Source organism: Eretmochelys imbricata, chromosome 3, assembly GCF_965152235.1.
Source record: "Eretmochelys imbricata isolate rEreImb1 chromosome 3, rEreImb1.hap1, whole genome shotgun sequence".
NCBI classification, from domain to species: Eukaryota; Metazoa; Chordata; order Testudines; family Cheloniidae; genus Eretmochelys; species Eretmochelys imbricata.
In genome coordinates this window covers 151692622-151711027 of record NC_135574.1, presented here as the reverse complement: position 1 = coordinate 151711027, position 18406 = coordinate 151692622, and the positions used below count along the sequence as shown (strand labels likewise).

The 18406-nt window shown below is 42.7% G+C and overlaps 1 protein-coding gene across 1 annotated transcript in view; it reads left to right on the top strand.

Annotated features, from left to right (window-relative positions):
- The window catches only part of KIF6 (kinesin family member 6), a 283991-nt gene that overhangs the window by 20966 nt on the left and 244619 nt on the right, over nucleotides 1–18406 (top strand). The window contains exon 4 of the mRNA XM_077812187.1: nucleotides 13138–13285. Coding sequence (XP_077668313.1) covers nucleotides 13138–13285 — 148 coding nt within the window. The remainder of the gene's footprint in view (nucleotides 1–13137; nucleotides 13286–18406) is intronic.

Genomic DNA, 18406 nt, shown 5'->3' with positions numbered 1-18406 from the left:
GGGTCCAGGCTCCGAATGGTGCTTACCTCAAGCAGCTCCTGGAAGCGGTGGCATGTCCCTTCTCCGACTCCTGTGCAGAGGTGTGGCCAGGTGGCTCTGCGTGCTGCCCCATCCGCAGGCACTGCCCCGTAGCTCCCATTGGATCACGTAGAAACCGGAGCAGGCCATGCCGTGGCTTCCAGGAGCCGTGTATTGCAGCCCCCGATCCCTTGCCCTGACTGGAGCGCCATAGTGGGGCGAAGCCGCGTGGTGCAGCCCCGACCCAGCGACCTAGCTGGAGCGCCGAAGCAGGCCGAGCCACTGGTGCTGCCCTCAACCCAGCACCCCGGCCAGAGCGGGACTGAGCCGCGTGGTGCGGCCCCGACCAAGCGCCCCGGCCAGAGCAGGGCCGAGCCGCATGATGCGGCCCTGACCCAGTGCCCCAGCTTGAGCAGGGCCGAGTCACGTGGTGCGGCCCTGACCCAGAGACCCGGCCAGAGTGGGGCTGAGCTGTGTGGTGAGGCTTGCGGGCCGGCTTAAAATTGCGGGCCAGATCTGGCCCACGGGCTATAGTTTGCTCACCCCTGGACTAAGTAGGTTTTCATTGTAACTTAAATTTATATTCTGTGATGCAAAATTTAGTTGTTACACAGTACTGACAAAATTATTATTTTTTACTATTGCCAAACCCAAATATTTAAAAATCATGAGATATTAAAGAAAAAATATGTTTTGATTTCTTTTGGTTCTGAGTCTTTAGGAGGCACTTAGGTCACATTTCCAAGCTTTTCTCCGTAACCATGAGGCCTAGAAACTTTTTTTTTTTTAATTAAAACTGATAGTCTCATATGGTTGTATTCTTGGAACTAGGGCTTCAAGGAAAACACCAAACATATGAGACTCCCCATAAAATTATGAGAGTGAGCATCACTGATGTAGACGCCCATTCGAAGATTAGGACCACATTGTGATAGCCTTTTACAAACATACTGGATGTTTTTCTAAAATATATTCTCTGCGAAATATTTTGAGGACGTTCTATGGCCTATGTTGTATAGGAAGTCAGATTGGATGATCACAATGCTCCCTTCTGGCCTATGAATCTATACATAAATAAAAAAGTCCTTGACCCAGAGTGCTCAGGCTAGAATAATGACAAGAAATGAATACTGTTCCATATTCTAAATGAGATCACAAAAGAGAAATTTAAGTGGTTTGTGTTTAGCAGTAGAAGCAAAATCAAATTAATGCTTCATTTACTTGCTGAGTAATTGTTATAAAGTCCTTTGTCACGACCATTGTCTGTATTTGTTTAGTTGAATTAAATAGGGGCCAAAACCTTACACAGATAAAATTCCCATTGAAATCGATGGAAACTTTGCTTGAGTAAAGACTGCAGGATTTGGTCTTTGGTGAATGAAACAGTGTTTTCTGTTCTTATATAAATGAAAAGAAATTTATCTCTCAATTCTACAAATAAATGCTGTTACATTCTAGCCTTCAAGTAAAATGTATCTTATCAAAAAACAGACTACTTGGGAATAGAGGAATTTACAAATTTGGACATATTTAGGTCATCCCATTTTACAATTTTTTCATTCTCTGTAGACTCTGTTGTTCTGTACTTGATATTTATTATTAAGGAGAGATGTCTCTCCAAAAACCTGGAAAATCATAAACATCAGTAATTTTGTTAAAGTATACTGGAGACAGATCTCTTCAGCAACATCCTGGCCAATCTGCCTGGAATTAGTCCATGAGCTTCTGAACATGAAGTCATGCAACATTTCTTAAACTCACTAAAGATCATTTCAGCAAGACCTCGTCTCTTGGATAATGTGTCTTTGATGTGTTTTGTTTGAAGTAGTTAAGAGACAATTCATTGAACAAAGCATCTTTTTAACCATGCCAAAGCTCAACTGCTCAAGAGAAAAACATGCAGGGTTTTCTGGTGATTCTGATGTCACTTTAATATTTAGTGTAAGGAGATTCACATTACACCTCCCTCTGCTAGCCTAGCTTCCTGCATAATTGGATATTTGCTCCAAGAGAGGTCTGTTGGTATTTCCCTACTGTTTTCCCTTGATGTTTCTACTTTTTTTGAAGACAGCTTTAGTTTGTGGTTGAGGCCTTCAGGAGTCCCTCTAGTGGAAACTTCTAAGGAAATCCATCTTGGTTGTGCCCCCTTCCCAAATAGCAATTTTTGGGTTGCAGAGGCCATCTACAGCCACCACCTTTGAAGTTGAATGAGATGTTGTGGTTTCTTTTTTGGGATAGATCCCACAAAAGGACTAAATATTTCAACACCTAACTTTTAGGTACCTTGCCATCCAGTAGCATGCACAGCCCCAAGTTAACACGTTCATACTACAATATGCAGACCTTCTGACCTGTATCCACACTGCTAAAATGACAGGACTTAGATCAGACTTCCGGCAGGCCTCAGGCTCTGACCCACCACCATTAGTAGGGTCCTAGGACCTGGATTCTGAGTGCTTGCTGATCTGAGTCGAACCAATCTTAGTGTGGACAGAAGAGGGGTTTGGGCTCAGACCTGAATCAGAGCCTGGGCCTAGAGTGCAGTGTACACATACAAAGGCCTTTCACCTGCACTAACACTACGGGCATGGCTATACTTGCGAGTTAGAGCGCATTAAAGCAGCCCCGTGCGCTCTAACTCATAACGCGGCCACACTGGCAAGGCATGGAGAGCACCTGGACTCCGCGGCTAGAGCGTTCCTGGTAATCCACCTCGGTGGGTGGAATAACATTTGATGTGCCTCCGCTGGAGCGCCGACGCACCAGTGTGGACATCCTCATCTGTCAATGCACTCTGATCGGCCTTGAAAAGTGTCTCACAGTGCCTGTTCTAGCCACTCTGGTCATCATGAGCCGCGGGGTGTCCAAGGATCACAATGGGCATTTCGACTTCCCCTACTGTGTTCTGGTCCGGGAAAAAAGTCCTGGCTTGCAGCTTCCTGAACAGGTCAGTGTTCCGAAAGATGCATGCATCGTGCACCTTTCTGGGCCAGCCTGCGTTAATGTAAATGAAACGCCCACGGCGATCCACAAGCGCCTGGAGAACCATAGAGAAATACCCCTTCCGATTAACGTACTCGGAGGCTAGGTGGGCTGATGCCAGAATTGGAATATGCGTCCCATCTATCGCCCCTCCGCAGTTAGGGAAACCCATATGTGCAAAGCCAGCCACAGTGTCATGCACATTTCCCAGAGTCACGGTTCTTCTGAGCAGGATGCGATTAATGGCCCTGCAAACTTGCATCAACATGATTCCGACGGTCAATTTTCCCACTCCAAACTGGTTAGCGACCGATTTGTAGCTGTCTGGAGTTGCCAGCTTCCAGATTTCAATAGCCACCCACTTCTCCACTGTCAGGGCAGCTCTCAATCTTGTGTTCTTGCACCGCAGGATGGAGGCGAGCTCATCACACGGTCCCATGAAAGTGGCTGTTCTCATCTGAAAGTTCTGCAGCCACTGCTCATCATCCCAGACTTGCATGACGATGTGATCCCACCACTCAGTGCTTGTTTCCCAAGCCCAAAAGTGGCATTCCATGGTGGTGAGCATGTCCGTGAATGCCACAGGCCATCTCATGTTGTATGCTTTATTTGCATCGATGTCATCGTTGGAGTCCTCACTGTCAGTTTGGATCTTAAGGAGTAACTCAACTGCCAAACGTGATGTGCTGGCGAGACTTGTCAGCATATTCCTCAGCAGTTTGGGCTCCATTCCCACAGACCGAAAGGGAAGACAGAGCACACAGTACAAAAAACATTGAAAGATGGCACCAAATGTGGACGGAAGCACAGGGATTGCTGGGATGTGAACCAGTGCATCACAGGGCATTGGGACAGGACCCAGAATGCCCCGCCCGCTTCTCACAAGCCACAGCGCCAGAATGGGAAGAGGTGCTCTGTGGGATAGCTGCCCATAATGTACCGCTCCCAATGCCACTACAAGTACTGCAAATGTGGCCACCACAGTGCGCTTGCAGCTGTCAGTGTGGACAGACTGCAGCGCTTTCCCTACTGCGCTCTCCAAAGGCTGGTTTAATTTAAAGCACTCTACATCTGCAAGTGTAGCCATGCCCTAAGTGTGGCCTTCTTTTCTTTAGAAAGTTGTACACTGACTGGCACAGTAGTGCTGAAAAGTTTAGAGAAGCATTCTCCCTCCTACGTATTTGTCTTTAACAAAATAAATTGTGTACCTTAAAGTTGAAACAAATATTTCATACCTTGAACTTTTCAAGTATTCCGTGTTCAGCAAATAACCATTTATTTTGCCCATCTTCTAAGTGCCCATATACAAGCTTATAAAGCTACGGTTTAAATTTAGAATTTGTTCTCTCAAGAACAAACTAAAACAAGATGCAGGTTAAGTAAGCAATTTGGGAATTGATTTTTACTTTGAAAATGAAGATACAGCATATTTAAATGAACAAAGATCAAGTTTGATCCCTAAGCAGCATTTATTATGTTAACAATTACTAGGTCAGATTCATTGCCAAATTACACTGCAGTCTCATCGATTTCAATAGTCCTTATTTAGCAGGAGTATGGGTTAGCAAGATTAGACCTATATCCTGTAGTTCCTTATAGATCTTAAATAATGCAGAGAGAAATAATGGGCCACATTTTCAAAAATGTCCTTGACTGTTACTCACACTTTTGAGTATACAGGGTTTTGTAGGCACATTTTTACTTCTGAGATTTTGTTCATTCATAAACTCACGTCTACACATAAGCTGCTTTTTTGCAGGCAAATGTAGTTTCCATTAATATATCTGTTGATGGGGGGATGAGGGAGCTAGTGTGTCCTTGTAAAACTTAGCTAGAGAAAAATGTGACCAGGCTGAAGACCCTTTGAAAATGTAACCCAATAAACAGTCATTGGAAAAAAGAGAAATTAAGAGGCATGGCCAAGAGGAAAAAGATCTTTGTAGATGAGCAATCAATTCTGTGATGTTGCACTCTATATGATTTTATGAAAATATGCTAATAAGCGTGAATATAATGTAACTGGAATATGCTTCATGCAAAAGGTCTCTTGTAAGGTATCATTACAAAGCTTATAATCTACTGAGTGTGGTCATCCTATTTGTATAAATGTATCACTCTTGTATCTGAAACTAGAAATATAACTCTGAGGTCCTATTGTAATTATGCAAAGTGTGGGCAATTAATGGTGGTTTGGAATCTTGATGGCTCCCATCAACCAGGACAATTGACTGTGGATGGCTCTGTTTGCTTGCAGGCCTTCCTGTGAGTCAGTCTGGGAGGAATGAGGGCTTGAAGTCTTACATGTCACCTGAACTGGGATCCATCTTTAACCTGGTGCTTTTCCATTTAGAAGGAGGGGTGGGAACCCAGAGAGGGACAAAGGATTCTTGCCTTATGCAAAAGATATATAAGGGAATGGAACAGAACAAAGGGGGCTGCAATCATGAGAAATTCCCTAACTACACCTGAGCTGGAACAAGGGCTGTACCAGGGGAAATGATTGTGCCCAGATTAGGAAGGCATCCAGTCTGTGATAGAAGCTTATTGAAACATCTCTGAGGGTGAGATTTCATCTGTAGTTGCTTTCTTGAGCCAGACAAGTATTAGGTTTAGACTTGCATGTTTTATTTTATTTTGCTTGGTAATTCACTTTGTTCTGTCTGTTATTACTTGGAAACACTTAAATCCTACTTTTTGTATTTAATAAAATCACTTTTTACTTATTAATTAACCCAGAGTATGTATTAATACCTGGAGGGGCAAACAGCTGTGCATATCTCTCTATCAGTGTTATAGAGGGCGAACAATTTATGAGTTTATCCTCTATAAGTTTTATACAGGGTAAAACGGATTTATTTGGGGTTTGGACCACATCGGGAGCTGGGCATCTGTGTTAGAGACAGGAACACTTCTTAAGCTGTTTTTAGTTAAGCCTGCGGCTTTTGGGGGACGTTGTTCAGACCTGAAACTGGGTTTGTAGCAAGCTAGCATGTCTGGCTCAAACCAGGCAGGGCACTGAACGCTCAAGCTGGCAGGGAAAACAAGTTAGAAGTAGTTTCAGCACATCAGTTGGCAGTTCCCAAGGGGGTTTCTGTGATCCAACCCATCACAAATGCTCCATCGTTTGAAGAGGCAAAGAGAGAAGAATGGGTTATTTAGGTAGCAGTATGTTTGAATATGTAAGTGAACTAAAATGTAACACAGCATATGCTTTATCAAATTCTAAATCATGACTTTGTAATTAACAGTGTAAGATTGTTAGCACTGGATCATATCCATGTATGTGAGAGTAGGGGAATATTGAGTAGAGGAAAGAAGTGTGTGGAGCCAAGTTAACACTACTGTCGGAAATCTTGCAAGCACTGATGCCTAAGTTAACATACAGCCACAGAATATTTAAAGATCAGTGACAGTTGGGCCAAGCAATCTAACATTGAGAACACTTCCACAGGAGTATAGTCCCCCTCATACCATTGACTCATTGGTGGCAAATAGAAACGTTGCATGCACATTAACGGCAGGGGAAGAGTGATGACTGGTTGAGTTACGTCTAGTGTCCCCACTTACAAGTTACCTGAGCTGATGACCTGACCCTGTTGAAGCCTATTGTAATTAGATATAAAAATCATTAATAACTTAGCTTAATTACTGCCTAATTTCCTCAAATATAGCCTATGCAAGAAATTTCAGTGAACTGTACAGGAAGTTTGAAGAGTGTGTGTTATTCTGTTGTTAAGATGATTGGAGACAATGAAAAGACTGACAAGGATGCTAAATTTCTTAAAGGTTTTAGTTCTTAATTTAACTCTTCAATTAATTAATGGATTTACTTGAAAATTCTCCATTTATTCTGTACTCAAAAAATAAGTGCTGTACATTTGGGGAAGATGCACTGTATTTTTCATACAAAACAAAGGGTTTGAATCCCTGCTTTAATTGCAAAACAGAACTCAGCCTTAACTAGGGAGTCATAACCAGCATTTCTGTACAGTGTCCGACACAGTGGGGCCTTCGAGCTGGGTTGGGCTCTCTGGGTGCTCCTGTCATTAACTATAAAAATAACAACATGGAACTGGAACCCTTTTTACTGACCTTGGTTCAGAGCTGGCACTAGGCATAAGCAGACTAAGCAATGGCTTAGGATCCTGAGCAGCTCAAGGGGGCCCCCATTTGCTTTTTATTGTGTGTTGTGGGGGGCAAAAATATTCCTCCTTAAGGCCCCCAGTTGGCTAGCACTGCCTCTACCTTCATTTGTCCACAGACTGTGTAGAATCTTTTTGCAGATCATTCAGAAGGTAGATCAATATGTTCTAGTATTTACTTCAAACTTACGGCCAAATCCTGTATGCCTTACACAAAAAACTCCCATTTGTTTGCAGTGGGAGTTTTCCCCATGTAAGGAGTGTGAAATTTGGCTCTTTGTATGCAGTTGTGGTAATTCTTAGTCTGATGCTTTTGTGCTGGAAAGAGTACTCCTGAAGGCATTCTGCACCAAAAAATAAAAAATTCTGTACACAGTATTTTAAAATTCTGCAGAATTCTGAAAATGTTATTTATCAAATAAATGTGGAGGCTCCAGCATGGCATTGGGGAGCACAGGCCACTGGCTGCAGAGAGGTGGTAGATCACTGTGCAGCTCGCCCCCTGGGACACGGACTCAGCGGTGAGGCTGCACCCAACCCTGACACAGTGCAAGGACTGGACCTGCCTCAGAAACACCCGAGGGCCCTGTCCCTCTGTGCCAGGTGCGGGCAGGCAGGCTCAGCATGGCAGGATCCAAGTGTGGAGGGGATTAGTATGGGTGTGGGTTGAGAGGGTTCTGTGTGGGGCAATCTGGGTGCGGGCGGCTCAGTGGGGGATCTGGGTGCAGGGGGGACCTGGATGCACAGGGGCTTGTTGGGGGATTCTGGGTGTAATGGTAATGGGACTGTGCAGGGGGGGTCCAGGTGAAAGGTGGTTGGGGCTCAGCAGAGGGGTCTGAGTGGGGGGTGGGGGATAGAGCTCAGCAGGGGGTTCTGGGGAGATCAGTGGGAGGGATCCAGATGCTGGGGGAGTGGGGCTCAGTGGGGTGGGGATCCAGGTGCAGTTGGTTGGGGCTTGGTAGGGTGGGGATCTGGGTGGCTTGTCAGTATGGTCCAGGTGCAGAGGGAATGGGGCTCGCTGTGGGGGGTTCTGGGTGTGTGTGGGGGGCATGAGGCTCAGCAGGGCTTGGTAGGGTGGGGATCCGGGTGTGGGTGGCTTGTTGGCGTGGTCCAGGTGCAGAGGGAGTGGGGCTCGTCAGGTGGGTTCTGGGTGGGGCGGGGAAGGTGAGGCTCAGCGGGAGGGTCTGGGTATGAGGAGGTCTGGATGCACGGGGGTTGGGCAGATGGGGGAGCAGCTTCCTGTACAGTGATCCCTCCCCCTGCAGCTGAGGAGCGATGGATGCAGAAAACATGGGGGGGAGGGGCAATTTGCAAAGCTTTTTACAGCTGGGGAGAAATCTGGGGATGGCTCTGAGATGCCATGCAGGGGCAGAGAAAGAGGAAGTCCCGTCCTCTCCAGCCCAGCTGGGACTAGCAGCTGAGTCCGGCACAGGGTAGGAGCCACAAGCTGGGTCTTCCCCCAGTCGTGCCCCACAGTGATTTACCTCTCTGCTGGCTGCCCTGGGCACCCTAAATATACTGTTGGGAAGAGTTGTATGACTGCTCTTGTGGCTTCCCTTTGTTTCACCATAAGAAAGTCATTTTTCCGTGGGAAGCAAAGAAATCTGTGGGGGACATAAATTCTGTGCATGTGCAGTGGTGCAGAATTCCCCCAGGAGTAAAAGAGACACCAGGGGAAGATAATACTGTAAGGCTAAGTGTGACCATATCCAGACTACACTGCAAAGTACACCTTTTTGCAGACGCCTCAGCACAATAACTGAAGTTGTGGAACTACGACAACTGTGAAGAAGAACAGGAAAGGAAGGAAGATCAGTAAGATCCCAAACCTAGAAGAGGCAAGAAGCAGATTCACTTAAGGGCAGCTCTGTGATTCACCATTATTGTATTGAGCACTCAGATACTGTGTTGATAGGTACTCTACAAATTCCTTGAGTAGATGGATTGGGCGTTTCCTAATCTTGATGCTGTTTGTATTGGCTTTTTAACATCTGGAAGCTAAAATCCAACTATTCCCTGACTTCATGGGATATTTTTGGTCATTAGGAGCAGATGTTGGCTGTAGTTGCTGTCAGTATACTTCTGTTTGTTTTTCTTTGATATCCTAGTGTAGTGGATTAAACTGAGCAATTTGGCAATCTCTCAGGTTTTCAAATAAGCTTTATTAAGGTGGAGACCCTTTGCACCTCTCATGGTGCCAGACCAGCAGCCTATCTATACATGGTCCCTTCCTCTTAGACAAGAAAGAAACATTTTTTCTTATCTTGGCTTATCACTTTATCTATAAACAAAAAATGCACAAGAATATTTTTGCTCTTTTTCGTTTATGCAAAGTTGGTAGGGTCTTTAGACTAAATATATTAAATCTACTTTTGGGGTCTGTAAATCTTATCAGGAGGATAATTCTTCCCTAATTAATTTATCCCTTTTATTGCTCCCTTTGAATTTATTGTAAGAGGAGTTTGAAATGTGGAAAAACAGTTTATGACATGTATAAATTTAGGGGAAGTCTTTATAAACTACAGTTGCTGAAAGAAAAAAGAGGAATTTGGCATTCCTGAATCCAGAGATTTTATAATCTGTCCTGTCAAATGCAGACTGTCGAGTCCTAGTTCAATTGGCCATATGAATATTGTAGTAAAAAGTAGGGTGAATACTTATCCAGTTTCTAATTTTAACTACTTTTGGGTGATTGTTTCCAATTATCTGTGTTTTACAGAAAAGTGAAGATACAAAGTAATGACCACAATTTCTGCCTTGAGTCAATCACCATAGAATGTAGGAGCTGATATACGGCTGGTAGCAAAGTACTTGTTTTCCAGGAGTATTCTGGGGCAGTTTACCATAATTAATCTGAAATGAAGTTAAAAATGGCAAAAAAATAGTCTTAAATCTTTACCCCCAAGGTAAACTTGGACAAATAAAACATATAAACTAATATGCCCAGTAAAATCAATATAGACTTTAAAATGTATACATGAAATTAAGAAAAGAAAAGCATAATTCATATATCCATATACCTACATATATATTATCTCAGGGAGGTCTGGGCAAATATCCAAAACTTGCATTCATATCTCAGACATTCCGTCCTCAAGGTCTTATTTAACAAAAAGTATGAATCTCTGCTGGTAAGTAGTGAAGGAACGTTTGCCATGTATTAATAAAAAAACCATTAGCCATATTTTTATATACAAATAGTTCCATTAAACTATACCACCTTAGCAGTAATGAAATCCAGATCTCCATAGTTAAAGAGAATGCTCTTTGTTCATTGCATTAAAACTCTCTCTCTACAAACAAAACCAGGACCAGAAACCTTCAAATACATACTCTCATATCCTGTAAATTATCTAAATTCATTAATAAAAAATGTCTCAGTTGATCACGGAAGTGGGATGACACACAGCTCAATCTGTCCTTCATAATATACAGCAATATTACCAGCAGGACAATGGGGTGGGAGGAGGTATTGTTTCATATTCTCTGTGTATATATAAAGTCTGCTGCAGTTTCCACGGTATGCATCTGATGAAGTGAGCTGTAGCTCACGAAAGCTCATGCTCAAATAAATTGGTTAGTCTCTAAGGTGCCACAAGTCCTCCTTTTCTTTTAGCAATATCACTGTTCTCATGATTGTCCATGCTTGGTCAAAATCAGTTTATGGATGAACAGTTGGTTGAAGTTACATTCAAATATGACAGAGGTTATTGTGGTTGGCAGGTGAGTTTCCAGCCACGGTGCAGTCTCCTGGTCAGATCAGTTTGCAGTTTGGGAATGCTCCTGGATTCATGAGTGATGTGTTCTGCCATTGACAGCGAACTAGGAGACTGTGTGCCATCATTTGGGCTCTTGGATTCATGAGTGACCTAAACTCTCACGTAGCAGTGTCCACATTCTATCATCTACATTTACCTAGGAGAGTGCATCCTAACTTTTCAAAAGGTGATCCAGCCTTATTAATATTTGCCTTGACTACCTCTTAGTGGGACAACAGCAGTGCAGTCTACCTGAGCATGAAACAGTTATTCCAGGGTAAATTATAATTAGTACAGAGTTCAGCAGTGCACCTCCACAGCAGCACAGGGTTCTGGAAGTATGCAAGGTCCATTGTCATCTCACTACACTGAGTCCCGCTAAAATACAGTGTCAGATTCAAGTCTCAGTCCTTATCTTCAAGATTTTTAAGGGTCTGGGCCCAGGCTTACCTTAAAGGTTGCCTAAAGTTCCAGAATGAGGACCATAATCAACAACTCTGCTCCTCTGTCACAATAAAACTATCTATCATAATGGTAACTTTCATTTATGCAAGAGACAAGAGCCTTTTTTGTAGCCAGTCCAAGACTGTAGAAAGAACTACTTTAGGATCCATGAACCACCACAACACTCATCACTTTTCATTCCAATTGCAAACTTGACCTACTCTTCACTCTTAAAAGTAAATAGCATGAGCGATTTTTTTTAAAAATCTACACACAGTTTCGTTCCTGGGAAAAGGAAGGGAAAAAGAGAGACCAACACATGACTACTGCTAGTCATGTCACCATGCACTTCTGGAAGGTACTAGGATACCTTGGTGAGTGACACAGTATAAGAACCTGAGTAGAATAGAATCTATGAACTGTTTTCCGATTCTTTACTGTTTCCCCAAAATTTTGGACGTACTTACTTTCCCTAAAAGAGTGTTCATATGTGTCACTGGATCTGCTTTTACATCTAGATTAGTTTGCCCAAGAGAAACTTATAAAAACAAAGGACCATCTTGTGCTGCATATGGGGAGATACCATAATGATGAGCATTATTAGAAATATTAATGGATTTGACACTGAATTTCTGTTTATGGAATTTCCTACACATTGTTCAGTTGCGGAGAGGGTGGGCAGTAAGCTTAGCCTTCCAAATATGTGGATGTTGTAAGGAGCATGAGGAAAACCCAGGGATCCTGCTTTGGTTGGTCCTGCTTTTAACAGGGGATTAGACTAGATGATCTCCTGAGGTCTCTTCCAACCATAATATTCAGTGATTCAAGGATCTCAGGCCACCTGTGGAGGACTGAGTTATGATGGGTGGGACACTTCAGTGCCTCCACACTATTTCATGGGTTCTCGGCCTTTCCGCGGCATCACAAACTGTCTTAGTTGCCTCACAGTATAGCCAGCAAGGCATCTAGCTTGCTCCCAAACTGATGCTGTGATACTGGGTTACCAGATCATGAATTTAATTCTTCTGATAACCTTCCAACATTTTTTTAAAGACCAGTCTCTGTGGTAAGCACTCATTAAAGGTGCAGATTGGTATTTCTGGAGGCTTATGTTTCTTATTTATGCACATATAAAGCACAGTACAGACAGCAGCAATGGGAGCTTTAAACACATTGGCACCTCAATGTGCTTCAGCTCTGACTTCGTGGACCCACGTCTAAGGATAAGAGGACAGTTGGCTTTTTGGCTTCTCTGCTGAGACTGTCAACAAGATTAATGGATGATTGTGATTTTTTTGTGATTTGCACAACTTTTCCACTAGAAACTGGACTGGGATTATCAAACTCACTTCACACAGGCTATTGAATGGCTATCATGTGCTGCCTATTTTAGTCATCACCAAGCGACTGGATTCAGGCTCGGTTGGATAAGAGATTAAAGATTCTCTATAGCTCATTACCAACTCTTCATTTTCACTTAAATAGTATGGTGATAGGGACACTAAAAGTATGTACATAATAATAAACTTTGTTAGAATCTAATGGTAATTCGGATATTTAATTATGGAATGAGTCAGAACATAATTGCTTTCTATTCAGGTCATGAAAATCTTGAAACTCCATCTGATCTAAAATAAATTTGTTTGAGCCTGATCCAAATGCCCACTGAAGACAATTGAAACACTCCCATTGACTACAATGGGCATTGGATCAGGTTCTTGATGAAGCTATAAGAGATAACCATGGAAAAGGTACCGTATGCAACTTGTGTTATCTATTCCTTCATTTTTTAGTGCTCTAGCAGGATATAATGGCACTATCTTTGCATATGGGCAGACGGGCAGTGGAAAGACTTTTACCATCACTGGGGGAGCAGAGCGTTACAGTGATCGAGGCATCATTCCCAGGACTCTGTCTTACATTTTTCAGCAGTTGGAGAAGGTACAGATCTTTGTCCTTTCATTTTCTTTAAAAAAAATCTGATTTACTAATACTGCATTGAATCACAGGAAACAATTTTAGTGGTAATGTTACAATAAGTCCTGACTTGAACCCACCAAACGAAAGAAATGCATATTAGCGTGAAATCTAGCCTGACACTGTAGCCTTACCATAAAGTCATCATGAGTGGTGGATGACCAGGTTATTGCCAGACACTGAAAAATAGTGGACACCATTGGAATTATTCCAATGTCTTATTTTTTGAGAGTACTGCTTTCAGGCTCGCCCAGAGTGGTGTCTGATCAAATATTTGGCTGTGTCATCATCCACTGTATTATTATGCCTATGATAAGTGTTGCAATGCACAGATGAAGTATGAAAATTCGTAATCCTATATAACCTTAGGCCAAGAAGAGCAAATAGAAGATGAACCATCAACCAGTATTTTAACCCATCATTTGAACTACCTTGCTTTTTGTGTGTTTGAGTGAAGCTCATAATATTAACTTTATGCAGTATTTGTAAAATTCATAATACAACTTGATTTTCTTGGATAAACTTTAATGAAGCTCTTAAAAAAATTAGGTTACTTACTTAACAGGATTATTTTACTAGATTATACTAATCCATGTTAATTGCATGGTCACAGTATATAGTATGACCACTTAAATATCACAGGTCCATAATCACAACTATTTAGTAAAATATTGTGGGGAAACAGTTTCAAATTTCAATATCTCAGCCAGTTTAATTTTTCAAAAGCAAAGACATCCAAACCGCAATAATCCTTTTTGTATGTGTGTCTCTTCTTTAACTTTAAATATGTATGTAATACACTTATACATGCTAATATGAGTAAGAGACTCATTTGGTGACTGAAGTCTGGCATAGAGTGGGCAGACATTATGCAAGTTTCTCGACATAGCTACACATGTATGCCACATGAACAAGTAAAGCTGTAAATAGTAAAAAGATGTGATGAAAGTTTTTGCCCATAATGCGTTTTTCTCATGATGCACTTGTATGGCATCTGTTACATATTTAACTTTTTAATAGTGTCTTTAGATCTGCTTTAAAAAGGTATCTAGACCTAAAAGACTAGTTAACAATTGTAAATAGAATACTTTCAAAGGTAGTAAATTATACTCATAGGGCCAGTTTTGCAGATGTTCCACTTGTAGCACTTCTGTTGAAGCTAGTGGAAGTTCTTTGTGTGAAGAGATCATGGATTTGATTTCAGTGTAAGACAAAAAGTGGTTAATATTAAATAATGAAAGGTTAACCACAATTTCTCCATCTCTTCCCTGTGCCCTTCATTTGGAGTCTCCTTCTAATTCACCACTCCTACTCTACCTCTTTTTCTAACCTTACCTGTTATTCCATTTTCTAATTTTTTCCTGAGCAGAGGCTGCCCCTAATAATAATTTTCAGACAAAAACTATATTAAGATGGAGTTACATCTGAGAGCACATATTAGATAGTTAAGGTAAAATACATTACATAAATGTTAGTTATTTGGAAGCCTAGTGTTTATAAATCCAGTTAATTCAGAGTTAAGGTTAAATTTAAAAGAAATCTAGCCATGTCAAGATATTGAAATGTGATTGGGCCACCCAAGTAACATTACCTTGGCCCTGTAGTGACAACATGACGGGACGAAAAGAAGCAATCTAATATTTCTTTAAAATTCAGCATAATATAATCTGCAGTCACAAAAACTTAATCATATGGTTTTGCATGGTGTCACTGCAGAGTGAAGTTAAGGTTGTTTTGGTGCCCTAACTGTGCATTTCTGTTTGGATTTCTTTTGAGTTTAACCTTAACTGAATTTCCTGGGTTTATAATGTGTTGTTTAAGGATTAAATACAACATCCATATAATGTGGGAATGTAAACTATTTATATTGTTATTTATTATTTGTATTGTGGTAGCAACTAGAATCCTCAATCAGGTAGCAGACTCCCAGTCTACTAGGCTCTGTACAGCCGTAACACAAGGGCAGCCCAAACCCTGAAGAGTTTACAATCACAGTCGATGTACTCTGTAAATGATATATACTTTCAGCTGTAATTTAATCGTAAAGTAGCATTTTCTGGAAATATACATGGGTTTCTAAATTTAAAATTTCATATAGGATCACTAAACAAGAAATTCAAAGAATGTTACCAAATGATATTTTCAATGATTTTAAGATCTTAACCCTAAATAATTTTTTAAAATTTAATTTTTATGGCCAGTTTCACCAGTACGCTTGGCTACTTATGTACAAGAGAGCAGTGCATGGCAGCGACAGCATACTTGCCAATCCAGCTGGGTTTACAGCTGCTTTGTTTTTGCTAGTGTATCACAAAGAAGCTGGAGTGTATACCCTAGTTTTCCCCTGCCTCCTTCATTCCCAGCTTTCCCGTGCACATGCATGTGGACAGTTCTTGTGGGCTTCTCTGTAAAAGAGTATTATTCTTCATCCTCTGATGAAGAAGAAACATTCATTTATGAAGAATAACAGGCTCATTCATCTGCCCATAATTAAAAATCTTCCATTGTAGTTTATACACAAGATTTTAGTGAGTTTAAACAACATGGGAGGTTTGACGCATCTGCATTGTTCTGTTAAGTTCATTCAGGACAATAACAACAACAACAGTCTGACAGTAATGTCTACATTTTTTAAAGAAGCCATTTTAAAATTAATTTTAACTCCTAAATTATTTAAGTGATTTACTTGTAAATTCCTAGAAATACCATTCTGTATTTAAAAAGTAAATGCTGTAATTTTGGGGGGACTAAATGCTGTATTTTTCATACATAGAGGTTGAGTCCTTGCTTTTAAGTGCAAAAACACTACTCAGTCTTAATTATGGAGTACAACTGGTATCTCTAATAATTCTTCCCAGTATTTAGTTCTTTTATACTACTTTTCATCCATAGATCTTAAACTGCTTTACGAAGGAGGTTAAGTACCATTATTTGCATGTTACAGATGAGGAAACACGGGCACTTATGAATTATGCAAGATACGTTTCTGGTTAATGGTGGGTTTGTGGGAAATCACTAGGTTGGAAACCTTGCAATATATTTCACTTGTGACCAAAGAAAGTTGGAAGCTTGCCTCCGTAGCCAAAGGCATTATGCCAGCTGTTTGTATTTTAGTAAGAGAAAAATTGCCAAATTTAATTCTTGTTAATTTTGGTACTTTTTTTTTAATCTTGCCTGACCTTTTATGTCATAATCAGCCTTGCATAAATTTTTACAGAGGAGTTAAAACTTGAAATGCTTATATATAAAGTAAAATGGAAATGCTGACTGATTAACGGAGGAACATGAATGATGTTAATAATGCCTGAAGCTCTTGAGTCTCCCTATGGCAGTTCTGAAGGGGGCTTCCTAATTTTTTGAGTATGGAATTCATACCTCTCTTCACAAAGCATGAATATTCAGTCTTTTTGCAGGGAACTAAGCATGTGTGGGTGGAAATAGATTCCAAGACCCTGCTAGTGGGCCAATTTGCAGGCTTGCTGTGGAGTTGTAGTGTGCTACCTCTCCAAAGCTACTATTCCAGCCTACGATGAGTTTTGGACTGGTAACAGGGCGTAGCACAGCCCCCCTTGGTCCTGCCTCTTCTCTGCTCCAACAATCACAAAGAGACCTTCTGGCTCAGCAGTCCCCGGTGCAGTTTATTTACACAGTGCAAACCCACCAACTCTCACCACATATTGCTGGAGGTCCCACCTTAGGGGCTTCTCTTTCTAGTAGCCAGGAGGGGAGAGCTACCCCTCTTCTTCCACTCTCTGGCTTCTCCCCTCCACCTTTGCTTCCTTCCTCTGTGCCTGTATATAGCCCCAGGTTAGTCAGACTGGCAACTGTTGCAGCTCTGCCAGTCAGGCTCAGGTTCCTCTAGTCAGCTCCTATTCTCCCTTACTTGGAGCTGGAGTGACAGAAGGCTGGCTCAGCAGTTCCTGGTCAGTACCCTGTAACATACCTCCCCCCCTTACTGAACCTCCAGGTTTGTCCTTGCCTGTCCCCTCTTCTCTCTACCGGATGGGGCAGTGCGGGGGAGTTCTCCTTCTATCTTCTAGTGAGCCTTGGGGTCTTCCTTGTGGGGTTCCTGTATCCCCCACCCACAGAATTTACATTGTGTAAGGGGTGGATGCCCCTATAGGTCTATCATTACCCACAGGTCCTCACACCATTCACACCCCAATGGGTGCACTCCCTCTTTTTCCTCTTTCCCTTCTTGCAGGGTTTTGGGATTGATTTTTATCTCCCCCTAGACATGCAGGGCCTCCGGTTCCACCAGCCTGGCACACAGGGCCTATGTCCGTTCTCCTGGGGGTTGCCTTGAAGGGGGCTCCGTCGGGCCTGTCTCCTCTGATAAGGGTCCTGGGCCGGAGGCCTCCCCTTCCCTGTTTCCTTCCCCCTTCGGGCTCTGTTGTTTAAGGGTTTGTACCTCATTCACCAGAGGAGATTGGTCTCACTCCTTACCAAGGATCTGTGCCTTGGATGGTTCCACCCACTTCTTCAGGGGACCTCCCCTTTTCCCCACGTTGGGCTTCTTTCCACTGCCTCCTGTCCCTCCTGGGAAGGGCTCCCAGTCTGTGCCCACCACCACCGGGTAAGGCAGCCCTTCGACTACCCCGACTTGTTTCCACTGAAACTTGCCCTGGACCTTGAGGGGCACCTGGGCCATAGGGCACTGTCTTTTATTCCCGTGGACACACTCAAGGTCCATCCTGGCTCCGGGAATCAGCCATCGTGGCTTTACTAGCTGCCGCTGGATAAGCAAGCAGGCTGAGGCCGTATCTACTAATTCCCCCCCCGGGGTTCCCTCCCCACCATCACAGGTATGGTGGACAGTTTCTGCCACTACCCCTGCCCTCCAGCGTTAGTCCAGCTGCAGAACTCGCACTCCATGTATGGGCAGTTCCCCTTGTTATGTCCTGGTTGCCCACACTGCCAACAAGTCATCGGTCAGGCCCCCGGAGGAGCCGCTCAGGCCTCTTCTGCTCCAGGCCCTTTCTCCCATACTCTATGTCCTCATAGGGCCGCCCCTCTTTCCTGGGGAAGTCGGCCTCTGCATATTCCTCAGTCAGTTTCACAGCCCCCCTCTACCGTACTTGGTTG